The sequence below is a fragment of the Squalius cephalus genome (assembly GCF_949319135.1).
Source record: "Squalius cephalus genome assembly, chromosome: 23".
In the NCBI taxonomy this organism is placed as follows: Eukaryota; Metazoa; Chordata; class Actinopteri; order Cypriniformes; family Leuciscidae; genus Squalius; species Squalius cephalus.
The window spans coordinates 25,376,662-25,396,131 of record NC_137144.1 but is presented as its reverse complement, the minus strand read 5'-3'; the positions used below and the strand labels follow the sequence as shown (position 1 = coordinate 25,396,131).

The 19,470-nt window shown below is 37.0% G+C and overlaps 3 protein-coding genes across 5 annotated transcripts in view; 1 reads left to right on the top strand and 2 right to left on the bottom strand.

Moving 5' to 3' along the window:
• chid1 (chitinase domain containing 1) overlaps window positions 1-4,322 on the top strand; it is an 8,372-nt gene extending 4,050 nt beyond the window's left edge. Inside the window, exons 7-13 of the mRNA XM_079859534.1 lie at window positions 1,434-1,495; window positions 2,250-2,342; window positions 2,427-2,528; window positions 2,733-2,885; window positions 3,685-3,765; window positions 3,972-4,014; window positions 4,101-4,322. Coding sequence (XP_079715660.1) covers window positions 1,434-1,495; window positions 2,250-2,342; window positions 2,427-2,528; window positions 2,733-2,885; window positions 3,685-3,765; window positions 3,972-4,014; window positions 4,101-4,199 — 633 coding nt within the window. The 3' untranslated portion in view covers window positions 4,200-4,322. The remainder of the gene's footprint in view (window positions 1-1,433; window positions 1,496-2,249; window positions 2,343-2,426; window positions 2,529-2,732; window positions 2,886-3,684; window positions 3,766-3,971; window positions 4,015-4,100) is intronic.
• Window positions 4,231-19,470, bottom strand: part of gatd1 (glutamine amidotransferase class 1 domain containing 1) — a 23,458-nt gene continuing 8,218 nt past the window's right edge. The window contains exons 1-7 of one of the 2 annotated variants that reach the window (XM_079859538.1): window positions 8,636-8,776; window positions 8,181-8,257; window positions 7,984-8,089; window positions 7,797-7,904; window positions 7,635-7,726; window positions 7,461-7,554; window positions 4,231-5,186 (exon numbers count right to left, since the gene is read on the bottom strand). In XM_079859538.1, the coding sequence (XP_079715664.1) occupies window positions 5,071-5,186; window positions 7,461-7,554; window positions 7,635-7,726; window positions 7,797-7,904; window positions 7,984-8,089; window positions 8,181-8,257; window positions 8,636-8,687 (645 nt within the window). In that variant the 5' untranslated portion in view covers window positions 8,688-8,776 and the 3' untranslated portion in view covers window positions 4,231-5,070. Of the gene's footprint in view, window positions 5,187-7,460; window positions 7,555-7,634; window positions 7,727-7,796; window positions 7,905-7,983; window positions 8,090-8,180; window positions 8,258-8,635; window positions 8,777-19,470 lie in introns of those variants that run through there. The other variant, XM_079859537.1, reaches the window with a different exon arrangement.
• cd151 (CD151 molecule) overlaps window positions 8,928-19,470 on the bottom strand; it is a 14,722-nt gene continuing 4,179 nt past the window's right edge. Inside the window, exons 4-9 of one of the 2 annotated variants that reach the window (XM_079859535.1) lie at window positions 16,698-16,772; window positions 16,362-16,382; window positions 15,941-16,045; window positions 15,142-15,300; window positions 9,609-9,695; window positions 8,933-9,515 (exon numbers count right to left, since the gene is read on the bottom strand). In XM_079859535.1, coding sequence (XP_079715661.1) covers window positions 9,456-9,515; window positions 9,609-9,695; window positions 15,142-15,300; window positions 15,941-16,045; window positions 16,362-16,382; window positions 16,698-16,772 — 507 coding nt within the window. In that variant the 3' untranslated portion in view covers window positions 8,933-9,455. Of the gene's footprint in view, window positions 9,516-9,608; window positions 9,696-15,141; window positions 15,301-15,940; window positions 16,046-16,361; window positions 16,383-16,697; window positions 16,773-19,470 lie in introns of both variants that reach the window. The other variant, XM_079859536.1, reaches the window with a different exon arrangement.

The following is a 19,470-nucleotide window of genomic DNA, read 5'->3' as shown; positions in this document are numbered from 1 at the left end:
AAAGTCACTTGTCCGGGTAAAGATTTATAATTTTATCATTTATTTATTTTTTTGTGTTTTGCTAATGCAGAATTCGAACAAACCATTGAAAGCATCCAAACACTATCAATATTAATAAAATTCAGTTGAAACAGTAGAAAGGAACGTGTCCCAAGAACAGAGTTCCCCTTCAACAAGAAATAAGGATCTCCAGACTCCATAATACAAAGTAATACTTTGCACGCTGGTGCGCAGTGTATCACCAGAGGAAGTGGTGACTCTTGTAGGTATCCTCAGTATTTGCAAGCTAGCTAGACAAGCTAGCTAGACTTACTGTATAACTTACTATATCTAAAATAATTTTGTAGACATAGAGATGCAGCGATTACAATTTTCTAGGCCGATTCCGGTTTTTCATTGAGTTTGACCTGCCGATTCCGATTTCTTTTTTTCTAACCACTTTACAGCACACACAAATATTTATTTTTGATCTTTTCTTTAACCCTTTCACGCGTAAGTTTAAAATATTCTAACTGACACAACCCACCCCCCACCCAGAGTGAGTTTTTTCAAGGCGAACGTTCCCTTTAATGTTTCCATGGCGACGCGTCACGCGATACACCGCAGCCACAATAATACTGTATGACAGATTTGTCGCTTTTATTTCGCTTTTCCTTTTTTATTCAAAATATTCACAAACTTGCTTACCATGTCATCAATCAGCCTATCTGATATCCCGATTCTCAAATACGTGTGAGTGTGTTTGGTTGTTTAAAAACCTTTATAAATAATCTTAATCTATAACATGAGATGGGCGCCGCAATGTTGTCCTGTCAGTCGGATTTACAGCACGTGAATTCATCAGTTTCTCCCGAAATAAATGCAAGAACGTGGCCGGTGAACTGAGAAGAATAGAGTAAACTTTATAGTTAACGTTACTTCCACTATGTTTGTCTGATATGAATAACACATGTTGGCAAATTATATTTGAATAGATTGTTGTTGCTGCTTCCACAGACATCAGTGTGTATTTTACAGACTCCAAATGTGTTGTTTTACTCCTGCGTATGTGTATTTAAATATCTGAAACCTAAAATAAACATTATGAGGTTGAAAACACTGCTTAGTTGTGATATATGACAGCGCTGAACGCGTCCGACTCTGGCTCAGCGCCAGCCAACGCGCGAAAGCACAGTTTGAATCTGGCAGTTATGCGACGTCTCAAATTGGTAAAATTAAATCTGTAAAATTATAGACGTAATGAGTGGCACATAACGTGAAGTAACATAGCATTTTATTTTGTTTGAAATTTAACTTGTCCAGTGGGACAACTAATTTTCTCTTCCACTTGTCCTACAAAAAAATCCACTTGTCCCGGACAAGCGGACAAGCCTTAATGTCGAGCCCTGGTTCCTCATCGTGAGGATCATTGACAGACTGATTTTGCTCCTCAGGCCGAAGGGTTTGATGGTTACACACTGGAGTTATGGAGTCAGCTTGGAGGAAACAAGAGAAAGTGAGTACGAGTGTGTGTGTGTGGAGGGCAAACAATTAAAAAAAAGTTTTAGGTAAATGAAATAAATTAAAAAACTTAAACAGAAATTTGAAATGTTGCCTTGGCAACTAACTGAAATTAATACGTTTAAGTACTAAAATTACTAAAAGTAAACCTAAAATAAAAATTAAAGCTAAATAGAAATATAAAAAACCCTAAAATTAATAAAAATGACAAAGGCTCATAACTAAATTACTAAAACTTAAACTAAAATTAAAATGAGAACGAAAAATATAAAAATAAAACCGAAGTCAAAATATTAATTAAATGCTAAAATAGTACATAAATAATACTAAAATAACACTGGTGTTTGGTTCTGTTTGTCTATACCATTTCAATACATTAATAATAACGCATTCAGTTGTTCACGTTTCTCTGATGTTGGTGTTGGTTCAAATCAAATATTTTAAAAAAATATCAAAAGTTTTTATTTCGATTTTTTGGTTTTATTTAAAAAAATAATTTGATATTTTTATGATTTAATTATTAGCTTTCCATCAACTCATTAGCTTTCAGCAACTTACTAAAACTGATCAAACTTCACTTTTAGGACATCTTTAAATCTAAAAAGATTTTTTTTGATAATCTTTTAGGGTTAGAGTCTGTAGTATTTAGTTTTAAGCAGTAGATCACACATATTAAGACCACAATAAGATGATTTCATGAGCATGTTCTGATATTGGATCTGTATTGTGTGTGTGTGATTGTGTTACAGTGAGCTGGTGCACCTGATCACACACCTGTGTGAGACTCTGAATGCTGGGAAGTTGACCTGTGTGCTGGTCATCCCTCCTTCAGTGGCGCCGGGGTACATAACAAGATCTTTTTCTCTTTCCATCCCAGCATTCGTTGTGCACTGAGTTTGATCTGTTGTTGTTTGTGTCGTGTTCAGCTCGGGTCAGCCCGGCATGTTTGGCCGGGAGGATTTTGAGAAACTGGCACCTGTGGTGGACGCCTTCAGTCTGATGACGTACGATTACTCAGGACCTGGCAGGTCAGACACGCAAACAGGGATTTTGATGTCAGGTTTACTCAGGATTTCTGTGTCAAAAGCATTTTATGATGTTTATAAACTTTATAAAATAAAATAAAAACTTTCAGTATAACATGCGTCTTGCAGCAGATTCCGGTTTCATCATTGACTGTTGGTCCAGGCATCACGAGTTCTTCTGAAGCATTAACATGGGCTGTGTTTCAGGCCGGGTCCGAGCTCTCCGCTGCCCTGGGTCAGAGAGTGTGTGCTTCAGCTCGCCCCTCATAACCAGTGGAGACACAAGATCCTGCTGGGAATCAACATGTACGGCCTGGACTTCAGCAGCCACGGCGGAGCGGAGCCACTGCTGGGCGGGAGGTACACGCTTCATCACCCGCTGATCTGAATCATGGATCTCAATAATTATGAGTTTATGTCTCGCAATTCTGACTTTACTGCAATTCCAAGTTTATCCCACAATTTTTACTTTTGTGCAATTCTGACTTTATATCTAGCAATTTAATTTTTTTTGCAATTCCGAGTTTATATCTAGCAATTAAGATTTTTTTACCCACAATTATGAGTTTATTTCTCGCAATTCTGACTTTTCCGCTATTCCTAGTTTATATCTCGCAATTCTGACTTTTCCGCAATTCCAAGTTTATCCCACAATTTTTACTTTTGTGCTATTCTGAGTTTATATCTAGTAATTCAGATTTTTCCCCCCACAATTATGAGTTTATATCTCGCAATTCTGACTTTTCCGCAATTCCAAGTTTATCCCACAATTTTTACTTTTGTGCAATTCCGAGTTTATATCTCGCAATTCTGACTTTTTCACAATTCTGAGTTTATATCTCTGAATTTTTTTCTCTGAATTCTGAAATACAAACTCACAATTGCAAATTATAGAGTCTTATTTACAGTCAGAATTCTGAGATAAAAAGTCACAATTACCTTTTTTATTTTAAATTCTCTGACGGAAGCAAGCTTTCATAAGATTTCCTTGAAACTGAAAGATTTTTGTGATCATTTTTACTACATTAGTCAAAGTTATTCTCATTTTGTTGTTGAATGGACAATTTAAATTTATTAAGAAAAAAACGTATAAAGATGACAGTGAGAGTTCTTAATTATCATTGACAAAAGTTCATTTTTAATCTTAATTTTCACGCAGGTATGTTGAACTGCTGAAGGAAGTGAAACCCAAACTGCAATGGGATGAAAACACAGGAGAACATTTCTTCAATTATAAAAGGTTAAACACTCACTGGACTGGAACGTATCCTGATGCATTTGGCACACAAAGCTTTCTCAAAGCTTGTAATCTGATTAAACACAATAAGATGCTAAGTATACAATTCTGATTGTCAAAAGATGCTTATTGTTATGATTCACATTTTTGGTTGCAATAAAATAAAACATTTAGATATTATTACAGAACAAGTCTTTCTTTTGTTTCAGGAATAACGGATTGAAGCATGTTGTTTACTATCCCACTTTAAAGGTAACTGTGACAATAGTGCCATAATAGTACAAAATATCAAAGTAAATTGTGGGTATTATTCAGTTCTGGCTCTTTTTCTCCTCTAGTTTCTCCAGCTTCGTATCGCTTTGGCAACTGAACTGGGAACAGGAATTTCCATGTGGGAATTGGGACAAGGACTGGACTATTTCTATGACCTTTTGTGACCTGTGATCTGACTTACATCTGTTCGATCTACTTCCAAATAATAAAGTGTGATTTATCAAAGCACTTCATGATATTTATGACAATACTGTTGCTGAGCATGCCAATAAAATTATTTTTTAATTACGTGTTATCCAGTGCATTCTTAACAGAGAAGCAGCATTTTAATGCAACTTATTTTATTCAGGAATACCATTTTTATTAATTCATTGGTACAGATTTGTTTTTTCATACTGCATTGTTTGTAATACTGCACATTACATAAGTGATTCCTTTTGTGGTGCAAATTAAAACATTACAGCAGTTAAAAAGATAAAGTAAAAGTAAAACAGTTGTTCATTCTTGATTCGTTGTTCCTCTTCACACATCATTGTAGATCTGCATACGTGATATGAAAAACCACAGTATTTCCTGTGTTAAACTACCCATCTTACACTTTAAAGGAATGTTGAAAACAAGTCGAGCTTTACCAACTACACACTGTCAATAAACAAAAAATATAATTAATAATCACCACAATGGATGACTGGACCATTTAAAAGCTGAAATGTGTAGCTTTTTAGTACTAATGTTCCAGGCCGGAAAAAAAAGTTATTTAAAATAAAGCCTTTTATTACAGTGTAATGTTTTGATATCCATTAAATCTATAAATCATATTGTGCTCCTTTCAAGCATTCAAATTAAATATTCATATTTTGTAGACAGAACATTGAATTTTGAGTCAGAAACTTATAAACTTTGGTGTGAGAAATGCATTTGGAGTGAATAATGTATATTTGTGGATACATGTGCTTTCAATAGTATAAAACATCTGGTTCAGATTTCGTGAAGTTTGCTCTTGTGAATTTGTTCTCTTCTGCACAGCTGAAGCGTTTATCTGCAATTGCACAGAAGAATGAGGTTGTTGACGGCCGCTGATGTGGACTGCGTGTTCTGCCCAGTCACAAGATGGCGGTCCAGGACCACATGAACGGCGTCCTCGATGCTCGCTGTGAGGGACGGAATTAATTTATGCTTCACACCAGTACATACTTGCCAACCTTGAGACCTCAGAATTAGGGAGATATTAAAAATGGGGGGGGGGGCTCGAACTCATACTCATATATATCACACACACAAACGGAAAGAAAAATGTAATTCATTTATTTGACAAATTCAATTCCTTAAGGCCTCTCCTCAGGAGGTTACACCCTAATTTGTAACTTACAATAACAACAACACTCCTCTAGGGGTTGCACGATTACTACTAGTCGATTTCTTATCAAAACAATACTCGAGTTACTCGACTACTCGTGGTTCATGCTACTGTAAATGAAAAGACATGAAATAGCTAGGCTAGATCTTATCAATAAACATTTATTACTTCATAGCCTAATGCAACAATTACATAAGTAAACTCTCAAAACATTATAATTATGACATTTCATTTTTAAATTTTCATGTAACAGTCTAAAGCTAAATAAATAGCTGCTGTTCTTGCCTTTCATTTCAGACGTCTGCTTCTAAGGGCCGTTCACATATCGCGTCTTTTTCGCGCTCAAGGTCGTTATTTCAACCGTAGGCGCGCGGCCGCGGTGAGCACGCTCATAATGGAAGCAACGTGGTGCGCTAGTTTTTCCAGGCGGGTTTTTCCTTCTCATCTCCAGAAATATATCTAGTAGTAAAGCTAATGCGAGGGCTAGAAATCAATTAATCCTTTGCTGATACTTCGTCGTCGTCATCATGGAGAGCGCAGTTTGGTTGCATAGCAACGACAGACGCCATGGGAGCGCAAGCGTTTGGTCTGAAACGGCGCCCAGTGACGGATGGTGTACGTTAGCAATATTGTTGTCCGGGTGGAAATCTGGAGAAATTCGGGAGAAAGGTCGGTCCGGGAGATTTTCGGGAGGGGCTTTGAAATTCGGGAGTCTCCCGGACAAATCGGGAGGGTTGGCATGTATGCACCAGTAGCATGTGGTAAAAGGGATAGAATACACCCAAAATGCTATTTTGTCATCATCTACTTCTAGGCAAGGCAACATTATTAATAGGGCTGGGTTGACGAAATCCATTTCAGAATTTTATTCATTCTCATTTTGGTGAACCGATGTCCATCTTAGTCTAAACTATGGCGCTCCCAAGGTGGCGTCACGTGACAGATCACTTAATGCGCTACACTTTTTTTTATTATTATTTTTTTATTGAATACAAAATTATACATACAACCAAGGCAAATGTATTCATTCTACAGTACGTAAAAAATTCGAGTTAATGCGCTACACATTATATTGAAATGATCTGTCACGTGACGTCACATTAAAAGCGCCAAAACGTAGTAACAAAGTTGGTATTTATTGGATTCGAGGCACGCTATACATAATATTTAGTGACGTTTTGTTCAGGCATAAACTGAAAACAGTTTAGACTAAGATGGACATGGTTCATCAAAATGAGAATGATTAAAATCGCGAAATGGATTTCGTCAACAGTTCAAGCAGGACATGAAATTATCCTCTTCCTCTTAACTACTAGTTACAACACCAAGTAAACATGAAACATCAGAAGGTACGTTGAAAACTACAGTACAAATTTCTGTAAAAAAAAGTGTCTCGTAATCGATAAATGTGTGTTTCAACCGTGAAAAGACGTCAATAATACAGCTTGTAAAGTAAACAATGTCACACAACTTTCACACAAGCCATTCAATGTCCATTAACTCGTTAGTAAACCAGAAAAAATAACTCTAGAATGGAGCAGTTTGATAAACATATGCACATATTATTTTTAACTTAACCGGTTTATCAATAGTTTGAATAAATACGTCATGAAAACAAATTATTAGCCACATAAATGTTGGTTTCAAAAAACGATAACAATATCAATAAAAAGTTAATATTATAAAGTTATTGTTATAAAAGCTGCCTTATGTGCAATGTAAATTTTTGTATACAAATCAGTTGTTAATTTCTAACCTTCAGCATGAATGTACCAACTGAGAGAAGGAAAAAAATTCCTTGAGAAAAAAATGACATGCACTGTACTTGATATATATCCAAATAATGAATCAAGATAAGAATCGAATCGAATTGCAAGTTTGTGAATTGAAATCTGATCGTGAGATTTGTGTCCCAGTCCTAATTATTAACAACTTAAATTCAAGGTGTCCCTCACACAAAGCTATCAGAAGACTTGAAATATAGTGCATGACTTTTATGGTGAAAGTTAGTCAGACAAGTTTGGAATGACGTGAATTTTCCCTTTAATAGATTTAAAAGAAACCCCACCTGTGTAAGATCCACCACTGTCTTTGATAAAATCCTCCACAATAAGCGGCAGGTTGGCAAATTCTGGAGAACGTACCAGCTCAAACACAGAGGGCTGTACAAAAAACATCACATTGCATGAGCTATTCCTTCATAAATCCAGAGTTTGTTGATTTACATGACATTATCACTCACCCCAGTCATGCTGTATCCACTGAATATCCACTTGTGTTCCTCTGTAGCGCAGCAGAGAGCAGCCACACCCTGTCCCACAGCACACACGGGCTCTGCAATCACACAGACGTCAACTAAACCAATCTCACAACTCATATTTGAGATGCAAAGAGACACCCTCACTTTGCTGAGAAATGAAGTGGGACAGGATTCGTGCGAGGGACCCGCTGTGTGCGAGATCATTCAGGGCTCCCGGACAGTCGGGAATCAACAGCGCCTGATAGCGGGCACCTGAAACATAACACACATCCTGATTATTATAAATGCACCTGTGCACTCGGTTTTAAAAAAAATCAGACAGATTTCAGACCATCAATAGACTCGAGTTTGGCCGGGCTGGCATAGGGTTTGACGCTGAACTCTTGCACCCATCGGGCTGTACTGTCATCCACGCCTGCAAAGTCGATGGTCTTCCCCTGTGAGACAAAAGTGTGACATCCAGCAAACTGAGGCTTATGTGGATGAATAAACAGTCATTTATAGATGATGCAGTGTGTGTTTCCTCACGCCAGGTGTCGCTGTCTGCACGTTAAACACTGAACTGCACAAATTGAAACACTGATTGAACGATCGAGCTGAAACTCCTGCAGGGAAAACACATTCATAATCAACAGAAAACAGTACAAAAGCATCAGTGTTTAAAGTTTCATTTAAAAATAGAAAAGTGCAATGATATTACCATCTGTTTTTTCACTGGATTATTTTTTTTTTTACCACTTTTTGATTAAATTTAATTAGTATAGAAAATTAGAAATAAACAATGCCCAAAATACTAGATCTTTCCTGAGCCAAAATAAAACAAATAGACAAAAATAAAAGACGCAATTAATAACACAAACAAGAAAACGACATAACATGTATTTAAATAGCATGTAAATTGTATATTCTCGGGAAACGCTTGTGGCATTTTTACAACTGTACACAAACTATAACGTTGATTTGACGTGATGTTTGAGTCTCACCTGCAGATGCAGAACTGGCCACTATCAGACATGTAGGTTTAGATGTCATCATAGACGCTTTATATCGCTTAATGTACAGTTTTCTCTGTTTTTAGAGATAAACCAGCGATAGTGGAAATACTAACGTCAACAATAACCTACTAAATACATGTATTCAAGTGAATAAATCCATTGAAATTACAATAAAAACAGAAACTTAGATCATTTGATCAGCTGCTTGTTTTGATGTGTCCGTTGGCATTAAAGCTCCGGGTAAAACAGTTACTCGGTAAGTAGTTCCGATGTATGATTTGCACATTTTACATCATTATTATTTTATTAATTATACAGAAAATCTACAAACACAGTGAACATCTTAAATATTACTGCCAACTTATGCAAATAAATTAAATTGAATGTTTTATTAATAGAACAAATGTTACAAACAAAGCATTTAGAAATTCATGTCATTTCAAGATTTCCGTAATCTTCTAATAAACACTACAAGCCATCTTAATGCTGGTATTGTGCCAATAATTACTTCTGTAACTGGAAAATATGTTTAATAATAATGGAAGGCATGTGTTGTCAGGAACAAAACAATCGTTATTATTCCACTGATTTATTTGTACTGCAAAATTCAAACTTTTAACAAACATTGCTTCAATACTCTTTGCTTAAAACAAGACAATGTAAAGTTCCCTTTCCAGAACGACTGTCCTGCAGCCAAGACATATTGACCCGCCATCACACACAACACATTAAAACCACACAGTAAAAGACAGCAATGAAGACAGCAGGAAGGCTTATTTGGTGTTGGTGGGAATAAAGTGTCTTTCTCTCAGTATATTTCTTCTTTCAAACTTCGATACAGGCAGCAGGTAAAAATCATCCCTACAATCTGGAACAAACAGGTCAAAGGTTAAAAATAATAATACAAAAAAGTACAAATATGAGTAAAAATATTTGCTAGATTTATATTAGAGTTGTTCACCTGAATAAATGCAATCCCAAGACCCACTGAGCCCAAAATCAGCAGATGTTGAAGAATAAACTCCTCTAGTTTGGATATACATCCACCCTGAGAGACATTAAAAAAAGAGTTTAAAGGAGAGATCTCAGCAGGGTCGCAAATATACCAAAGTCTGAGATGAAAAAATCTCAAGAGATTTCATTTTGGTCTCATATTTATCTCAATATGAAGTAAAAACATTAATAATGCGACAAAATATTTAGCACAATATGCAATGAAAAGTCAGAGATCTCAATGTGAACTCAAACATTTCTCATCAAATTCTTTCAAAGCCAAATTATTAAGGAGAACATAAAGGAGAAACAAAGTTGATGCTCAAATAAAACATAATTGAGAACTAGCCTACATAAGCAATAAAAGAGCTTTATGAATAGGGGGAATAAATAAATAAAAGAAATTCAATAAAATAAATTATTGCTGCTACTATTATTTATTGCTGCTGTTGGTTATTGCTGCTGCTGTTATTTATTACTGCTGCTGTTATTTATTGCTGCTACTGTTATTTATTGCTGCTACTGTTATTTATTGCTGCTGCTGTTATTTATTACTGCTGCTGTTGGGTATTGCTGCTACTGTTATTTATTACTGCTGCTGTTGGTTATTGCTGCTACTGTTATTGCTGCTACTGTTATTTATTGCTGCTACTGTTATTGCTGCTACTGTTATTTATTGCTGCTACTGTTATTGCTGCTACTGATATTTATTGCTGCTGCTGTTATTTATTACTGCTGCTGTTGGTTATTGCTGCTACTGTTATTTATTGCTGCTACTGTTATTGCTGCTACTGTTATTTATTGCTGCTGCTGTTATTTATTACTGCTGCTGTTGGTTATTGCTGCTACTGTTATTTATTGCTGCTGCTGTTATTTATTACTGCTGCTGTTGGGTATTGCTGCTACTGTTATTTATTACTGCTGCTGTTGGTTATTGCTGCTACTGTTATTGCTGCTACTGTTATTTATTGCTGCTACTGTTATTGCTGCTACTGTTATTTATTGCTGCTACTGTTATTGCTGCTACTGATATTTATTGCTGCTGCTGTTATTTATTACTGCTGCTGTTGGTTATTGCTGCTACTGTTATTTATTGCTGCTACTGTTATTGCTGCTACTGTTATTTATTGCTGCTGCTGTTATTTATTACTGCTGCTGTTGGTTATTGCTGCTACTGTTATTTATTGCTGCTGCTGTTATTATTGCTGCTACTGTTATTTATTGCTGCTGCTGCTGCTGTTGGTTATTGCTGCTAGTACTGTTATTTATTGCTGCTACTGTTATTTATTGCTGCTGCTGCTGTTGGTTATTGCTGCTACTGTTATTTATTGCTGCTGCTGCTGCTGTTGGTTATTGCTGCTACTGTTATTTATTGCTGCTGCTGTTATTTATTACTGCTGCTGTTGGGTATTGCTGCTACTGTTATTTATTACTGCTGCTGTTGGTTATTGCTGCTACTGTTATTGCTGCTACTGTTATTTATTGCTGCTACTGTTATTGCTGCTACTGTTATTTATTGCTGTTGCTGTTATTTATTACTGCTGCTGTTGGTTATTGCTGCTACTGTTATTTATTGCTGCTACTGTTATTGCTGCTACTGTTATTTATTGCTGCTGCTGTTATTTATTACTGCTGCTGTTGGTTATTGCTGCTACTGTTATTTATTGCTGCTACTGTTATTGCTGCTACTGTTATTTATTGCTGCTGCTGTTATTTATTACTGCTGCTGTTGGTTATTGCTGCTACTGTTATTTATTGCTGCTGCTGTTATTTATTGCTGCTGCTGTTGGTTATTGCTGCTACTGTTATTTATTGCTGCTACTGTTATTTATTGCTGCTACTGTTATTATTGCTGCTAGGGATGCACCGATCCACATTTTTTCACTTCCGATCCGATCCCGATACCTGAATTTGGATATCGGCCGATACCGATACTATTCCGATACCAGAGCTGTGTTTGCTTTAATATTATTATTATCATTATTGTTTATTTTATATGATGCTGAAATAAACTTCTCTCAACAGGCAAGTATGATAACTTAAAGTACGTATGTATGTCCCAAAAGGCAACTTGAGGTAAGAATAAGGTCAAAAAAGGAAGTCAGAAAAACAGGAAATCCTGTTAACAGGAAAAATCCCATTCTGAAAACAAATATGCAACTGTAAGGGTTTCAAATTTATTGTCATGTCAATATTTATTACGTTCCCAAAAAGTCAAATACTTGAGTGTTGAAATATAAGAAAAGTGCAAGTGTCAACATCTTACACACACACTATCTGAAGGGTGATCCTCGCTCCGATGCGGTAACGTTAACTCTCTCGATGAATGCTCGATCAACATCAGCATCTTGCAAACAGACAAACGGATTTCGCCTCAGACGCGCGTCAATTTCGCTTCAAACGTTTGCTTTTTATGCGCGTCAATTTTTCTCTGGACGCGCGAATGGATTCAAAATATTCAAGCGTCCAACTAGACGCGGTAGACGAGAATTTGACGCGCTATTCGCTTTTGGTGTGAACGCACAGTAACGTGGTGCTTTTTTAAATGTTTGATTGCGTTCGTTGTGTTGTACGACGCGAGGGAGCTTAAAAGAGCTCTGAATTACGGCTTCGCAAACATTGCATTTTGCTGTCTTGCTCTGCGGTGTTTCGATTCCCAGCCCTAATAAATAAATAAAATACATTATATCTTAGAATATATAACTATTTTTAAATGATGATTAAAATAGGCTCACTCTATAAGTATTTCCACACACAGCGGACGTTGTTGGCTAGTCGCAAACTGCGGAATGGATTTCCTGAGCGGGAGCGTGTCTCATAACTCTGTCTCATTGAGCCGCGCCTCCGTTCAGGAAATCCATTCCGTAGTTTGCAGCCAGCTAGCAGACTAGCCGGCGGGAATCACTTTTGGATTTCAGCAGACAACGTTAAAGCGCAGACATGATTCATGGATATCGGATATCTTCGCAGGTTGGATCGGAAAAATCCGATACGTGAATTATGCTGGTATCGGGTCCCGATACCGATACTGGATCGGATCGGCCCCATCCCTAATTGCTGCTACTGTTATTTATTGCTGCTACTGTTATTTATTGCTGCTGCTGTTGGTTATTGCTGCTACTGTTATTTATTGCTGCTACTGTTATTATTGCTGCTACTGTTATTTATTGCTGCTACTGTAATTTATTACTGCTGCTGTTGGTTATTGCTGCTGCTGTTGGTTATTGCTGCTGCTGACGGTCATTGCTGATACTGTTATTTATTGCTGCTACTGTTATTTATTACTGCTGCTGTTATTTATTACTGCTGCTGTTGGTTATTGCTGCTACTGTTATTTATTACTGCTGCTGTTGGTTATTGCTGCTACTGTTATTTATTGCTGCTACTGTTATTGCTGCTACTGTTATTTATTGCTGCTGCTGTTATTTATTACTGCTGCTGTTGGTTATCGCTGCTGCTGTTATTTATTACTGCTACTGTTATTTATTGCTGCTACTGTTATTATTGCTGCTGCTGTTATTATTGCTGCTACTGTTATTTATTACTGCTGCTGTTGTTTATTGCTGCTGCTGTTGGTTATTGCTGCTGCTGACGGTCATTGCTGCTACTGTTATTTATTGCTGCTACTGTTATTTATTGCTGCTGCTGTTGGTTATTGCTGCTACTGTTATTTATTGCAGCTGTTGGTTATTGCTGCTACTGTTGGTTATTGCTTCTGCTGATGGTCATTGCTGCTACTGTTATTTATTGCTGCTACTGTTATTTATTGCTGCTGCTGTTGGTTATTGCTGCTGCTGTTGGTTATTGCTTCTGCTGATGGTCATTGCTGCTACTGTTATTTATTGCTGCTACTGTTATTTATTGCTGCTGCTGTTGGTTATTGCTGCTGCTGTTGGTTATTGCTGCTGCTGTTGGTTAGGCTATTGCTTCTGCTGACGGTCATTGCTGCTGCTGTTGGTTATTGCTGCTGCTGTTGTTATTTATTGCTGCTGTTGGTTATTGCTGCTGCTGTTGGTTATTTCTGCTGCTGTTGGTTATTGCTGCTACTGTTGGTTATTGCTTCTGCTGACGGTCATTGCTGCTGCTGTTGGTTATTGCTGCTGCTGTTGTTATTTATTGCTGCTGTTGGTTATTGCTACTGCTGTTGGTTATTTCTGCTGCTGTTATTTATTGCGGCTGTTGGTTATTGCTGCTACTGTTGGTTATTGCTTCTGCTGACAGTCATTGCTGCTACTGTTATTTATTGCTGCTGCTGTTATTATTGCTGCTGCTGTTGGTTATTGCTGCTTCTGTTGGTCATTGCTGCTACTGTTATTTATTGCTGCTGCTGTTGGTTATTGCTGCTGCTGTTGGTCATTGCTGCTACTGTTATTTATTGCTGCTACTGTTATTTATTACTGCTGCTGTTGGTTATTGCTGCTACTGTTATTTATTGCTGCTGCTGTAATTGTTGCTGCTGCTGTTGGTTATTGCTGCTGCTGTTGGTTATTGCTGCTGCTGTTGTTATTTATTGCTGCTGTTGGTTATTGCTGCTGCTGTTGGTTATTTCTGCTGCTGTTATTTATTGCTGCTGTTGGTTATTGCTGCTACTGTTGGTTATTGCTTCTGCTGACGGTCATTGCTGCTGCTGTTGGTTATTGCTGCTGCTGTTGTTATTTATTGCTGCTGTTGGTTATTTCTGCTGCTGTTATTTATTGCTGCTGTTGGTTATTGCTGCTACTGTTGGTTATTGCTTCTGCTGACAGTCATTGCTGCTACTGTTATTTATTGCTGCTGCTGTTGGTTATTGCTGCTGCTGTTGGTCATTGCTGCTACTGTTATTTATTGCTGCTGCTGTTATTTATTACTGCTGCTGTTGGTTATTGCTGCTACTGTTATTTATTACTGCTGCTGTTGGTTATTGCTGCTACTGTTATTTATTGCTGCTACTGTTGGTTATTGCTGCTGCTGTTGGTTATTGCTGCTGCTGTTGGTTATTGCTGCTACTGTTATTTATTACTGCTGCTGTTGGTTATTGTTTCTGCTGTTGGTTATTGTTGCTGATGCTGTTATTGTTGCTGCTGCGGTTGTTGGTTATTTCTGTTGCGGCTGTTGTTTATTGCTGCTGTAATTGCTTCTGCTGTTGGTTATTTATGTTGCTGCTGTTATTGCTGCTTCTGTTTGTTATTGCTGCCGCAGAGCAGGTACAGGATTTGCTACTGCCAATACATACACAACACACTATTGTGAGGAAGAAATGCTGCTGATTACCCATAGCAGATCTATACAGGTGGAGCTGGGGAAGATGGAGGGTTTCTGAAAGCGTGCTGCAACTTCTACAGCAAACTCTGACCAGTATTTGAAAGTTAAGCAGTGAGCTCATTGGCTACTGATACAGCAGGAAGAACCAATCAGCTGTGCCCCATAGAGAATGATGGGATTGCAAGCAGATTGAGTTAAGGACCAATCAGCCTGCACTATCTAGATTTTAATGACAGAACTTTGTATTTATCTCAATGTACCTCTACTTTGTAGATGTTGGATGGGTGGTCTCTGAGTCCACAGTGGTCTGTGGGGGTCTTACAGCAGCTGTCGGGCACCAGGCGTCTGTCAGCACCAGACGTCTGTATCCAGGCCCCGTCCCTCCAGTCCGCTGAGCTGTTACTGCCACAACACTTCAGCTGCATCGTAAAACAGATGGAGAGGAGGGGGCACGGGAACAAGAAAAGAGTTCATTCTTCTTGTGACCGGTGGACCGATTTCCCATGGGCTTGTGGAGTCTGATGCTATGATGCATAAACTCACATGCTCAGAGACTGAGAAATTGTGTTCAAAAGCCTTCATTGTCATGATATTTTAAGACTGTAAAGTTCAAAGCTGTTTAAAAGAGTTCAATGCATTATTATCGTTAAAGAAAATTTTGTCACAGACCTTGAATATGGGCTTGATATCTTGAAATTAAACTATCTAATTAAAATAAAAAACAATTTCTTATGCTACATCTATGTGGCATCTTCGTTTGGATCATGATTAAAGTGCAGTGGCTTTCAAATGGCAACAGATATGTTTATGTTTAAGGCTAGTTTGGCCTGTAATAGAGCAAATGAAGAAATACATTTGCTTAAAAATCGGCAACTGGTATCAGAATCAGCCCATTTGCTCGTAAAAAAAAATCGGCAATCAGAATCGTCCATGATAAATCATGATCGGTGCATCTCTAGTTTATAAGTTATTGTTAAAAATCAATTTCACCATGGATAATAGGGTCATAGCAAAACAGTTTTGCTAGGGTTTAGTGGGACAGATAGACGACTGTCTTACGTCTTGCTGGAGTCTGTCGATGGCTCTCGTGATGTGCTCTTGTCCAGGCTGCTGGTAGTTTTCCACCATCCTCTCTTTCAGATCGGCTCTCAGCTCAGCGTTCAGCTGCAATCACAGAGAAATCCATCAGACCACAAGCTAAATCTATAAAGCGTACTCTATATAGCAAAGTCTGTTTTCATAGATACAAAGTAAAGTCCCATATATTAAAGAAATCAAAATCATCCAAAATGAAAACTCTGTCATTATTTACTCACCATCACGTCATTCCAAACTTCATGTTATTATTTTCCGGAATAATGTTAACACAGCCACGGAAAATATAACAGCATACTTGTTTGGAATGACATGAGGATGAGTAAATTACAGTAATTTATAAAAAAAAACTTTTTTTTTTTTTTTTGTCTACGTAATTGTTTACCTGGTAGCAGAGAGGAAAACACTGGAGCAAGAGGAGGAAAAGGAGGAAGAAGACAAAGGGTTTTATAAAGATGGAAAAGGAGGAAAGCGGATGGAGAGCATGCAAACATACAACACTCGACATGTGTATGTGGGTTTAATGTGAATCTGAGGAGAATGTGGATTGGATGACATATTACATTCCTATGATATTCATGGCAATATTACAACCATGTTTATCAACTTGTTATTCGCATGCATATATAAAGATGTTGCATCTTTGAGCATAAAAGTGTTTAACAGAATAAGAGACAATTCACCCAATAGCATTTATTCCTCATCCTAAATGTGAGTTTACCTCCTGATAATAGAAAAAGGCCAAAATTCCAGCTGTGATCTCCAATAGGAAGATTATCAACAACAGGACACAGAACTGTAGGGACAAAAAAAATGACAAAATGTTTCAATAATAAACATATTTGGATGGATACCAGAGCCCAGTTTAGTGTGGATCAGAATTATCTGGATTTGGAAATCCCAGGTTTTGCTAATCCAGGATTCTGCGCTGATTCTTCAAAGCAAAATTGCATTGGATTCCCCTGATCCAGATACACAGCTTTTCAGAGTACTAAAATCTGGAAATCCCCATAGTGTTCACACAAGAAACTTTGTTTTCGCTCGCAAAGACCTTTTGACTAATTCATCTCTTATGATTGTGCCAATGAACCCTTTAAATTAAACATAATATTTTTGTTTGATATTCACAGCTGATTGTGGATTATTTTATGGCGCCATAATTTATTTTTTACTTTACTGTAGGCTACCGAAAGGCTTAACTTAATTTAAGACTACTTCTAATTTATTACTTGAACAGTTAAACTAATCAAGAGAAAAATAAAAACTAATGTGTGTGTATATATTACATGATACAAATGTTGTATTTTTTGAACAGTTTTAAAGTTTTATTACATTTTTGTTCCTGAAATCCACTCTTATGCTGGGATCAGGATAATCCTGAATTTTTGGATCATTGGTATCCCGATCTTACTAAACAGTTTTGAACAATACAAACTGATGATTTGATCCAAATCAAAACCAAGACTGGATTTTGTGCTCTAATCCGATTTCAGATTTTTTTTTTTTTACAATACATTTTCAAGATTTGATAGGCGAAATCAACAACTCGGTCCAGGTTGGGTTCGAGGGGGAGTAAATAATAACGGAATTTAAATATGTGCATGATTGTTCTTTCAAGAACCTCGTCCATCACCTGTTGAAAGAGTGAAGAAATGGCATCTGAGGAATTTTACACAGCTGATAAAGGTCAAAAGCACTATTATTTTTCTCTCAGCCTGTATTTGTTCTGAGTTTCCCCTCTGTTTTCTGTCCTTCCCCAGCCCACCACTCTCATTTCATTCCTCCCATTCTGGATTCACTCCCTTCTCATTCCTCTATACTCCCTCTCCCCCTCTCCCCCCCCCCCTCCCCCCTCCCCCCTTCCCCCCTCTCTCTCTCTCTCTCCCTCTCTCTCTCTCTCTCTCTCTCTCTCTCTCTGCTGCCCGTCATTCCTCAGCTGTGACTCAGTTTCTAAGTCTGACCTCTTAAAGATACACACGTCTTTATTTAAATCAGATATGATGACAGCTTTGAGACAACTATAGTGACACACATATAAGCACGATCAAACTAATTTAGAAAGTTAGTACACATGTTGGTGTGACTGCTTGTTTCCAGAATAATTCCTGGCCTCTGTGTGCAGGAATCCAAACGGGCTAAATCTGCCCACTATAATCCCATGTTTACATTACTCAAAATATTTCACTCAAAGTAAAGTCTGGCAGAGGTTTTTGTGCTCAATCTTATCACAGCCTGAACAGAGATGATTCAGCTGAAAGTTTCCTGACGTTTTTATAAGCCATTTGCTTCCTTCCTATGTTAAAATGGCTTTTGTTGGTTGTGTTTCTATTTTAAGGTGACGTAGTTATATTGTACTTACTCAAATAAGTACTGGGTAATAATTAACTACATGTACTTACTATTACGGTTAGGCTTTGGTTTATGGTTAGTTGTCGTTATGCATGATTTACTGTTATTACTATAGTAATTATGTGTAGTGACGTGTATCTCATGTCACCTTAAAATAAAAGGTTTCTTTTTTTAATGAAATGAATGTACTCTATTTTAGTTTGATGTTTTTTATGCAATATTTTGTATTTTTAGGGACTTTTATGGTACTAAATTATATTTATGGAAGAGTTATTATCCATTTATTACCTGTTTTTGAGCGTGGATCTGAAAATGAAATATCTAACTTAAACTGCCTTAAACCTAGAATGCTTTGGAGCACAGACTCAATTTTGGTCTATTTTAATAAAGAAGACACTTTGCAGATTATTGCTGAAGTGAAAAAAGTGAAACTTAAATAAGTTCTAGGTTACGTTTTTTATTATGAAAAAAGCATTCAACTTTGCATTACTATTTGCACATTTTTGACCGCGAACAATACAAGCGTGAGTGTTATTTCAGGACCATTTAACCTTCCTGAATCATGTCCATGATTTTCTTTTTTGTGTGTTCACATAGCAAGTGCCAAAACCTTACCAAGTTTCGTACCATTCAGATGAAGTAAAAAATGTTTAAAAAAAAAAAAAAAACGTAACATTTTTCGGTCAAAAATGACTAAACAGAACCAGAGGATTACGTTTATTTTAGTAGTAAAAAAGATTGACTATTTTCATATTTATATGAAATAAATATTTTTCAAAACATGATTTACTCTAAAACTGTAAGAAAATCAAATCTATAAATCTAAACCAGTTGTTTTCCGTATTTGAGGTTGATATCTCAAAAAATTTGCTTTCAGTAAGATTTTGTTAGGGCGCAGTACCAAACACGGCCACTAGAAAAATATTACAATTTTGGGTCAAAAAATGACCGAACAGCACCAGAGGGTTAAGTGCATCATCTGAATATTTAAAGTATACTTTTTCTATCTGGAATTTTCAGTGTGAACACACTTCTACAAAGCGGCATAGGACAGTGCCGTATTCGTCATTCGGTGGCTCTGAATTATAGACTGTAAAAAAAAATATGGATGACGCCCCTTCGCTCTCTTCCATTGGTGAGAAGTG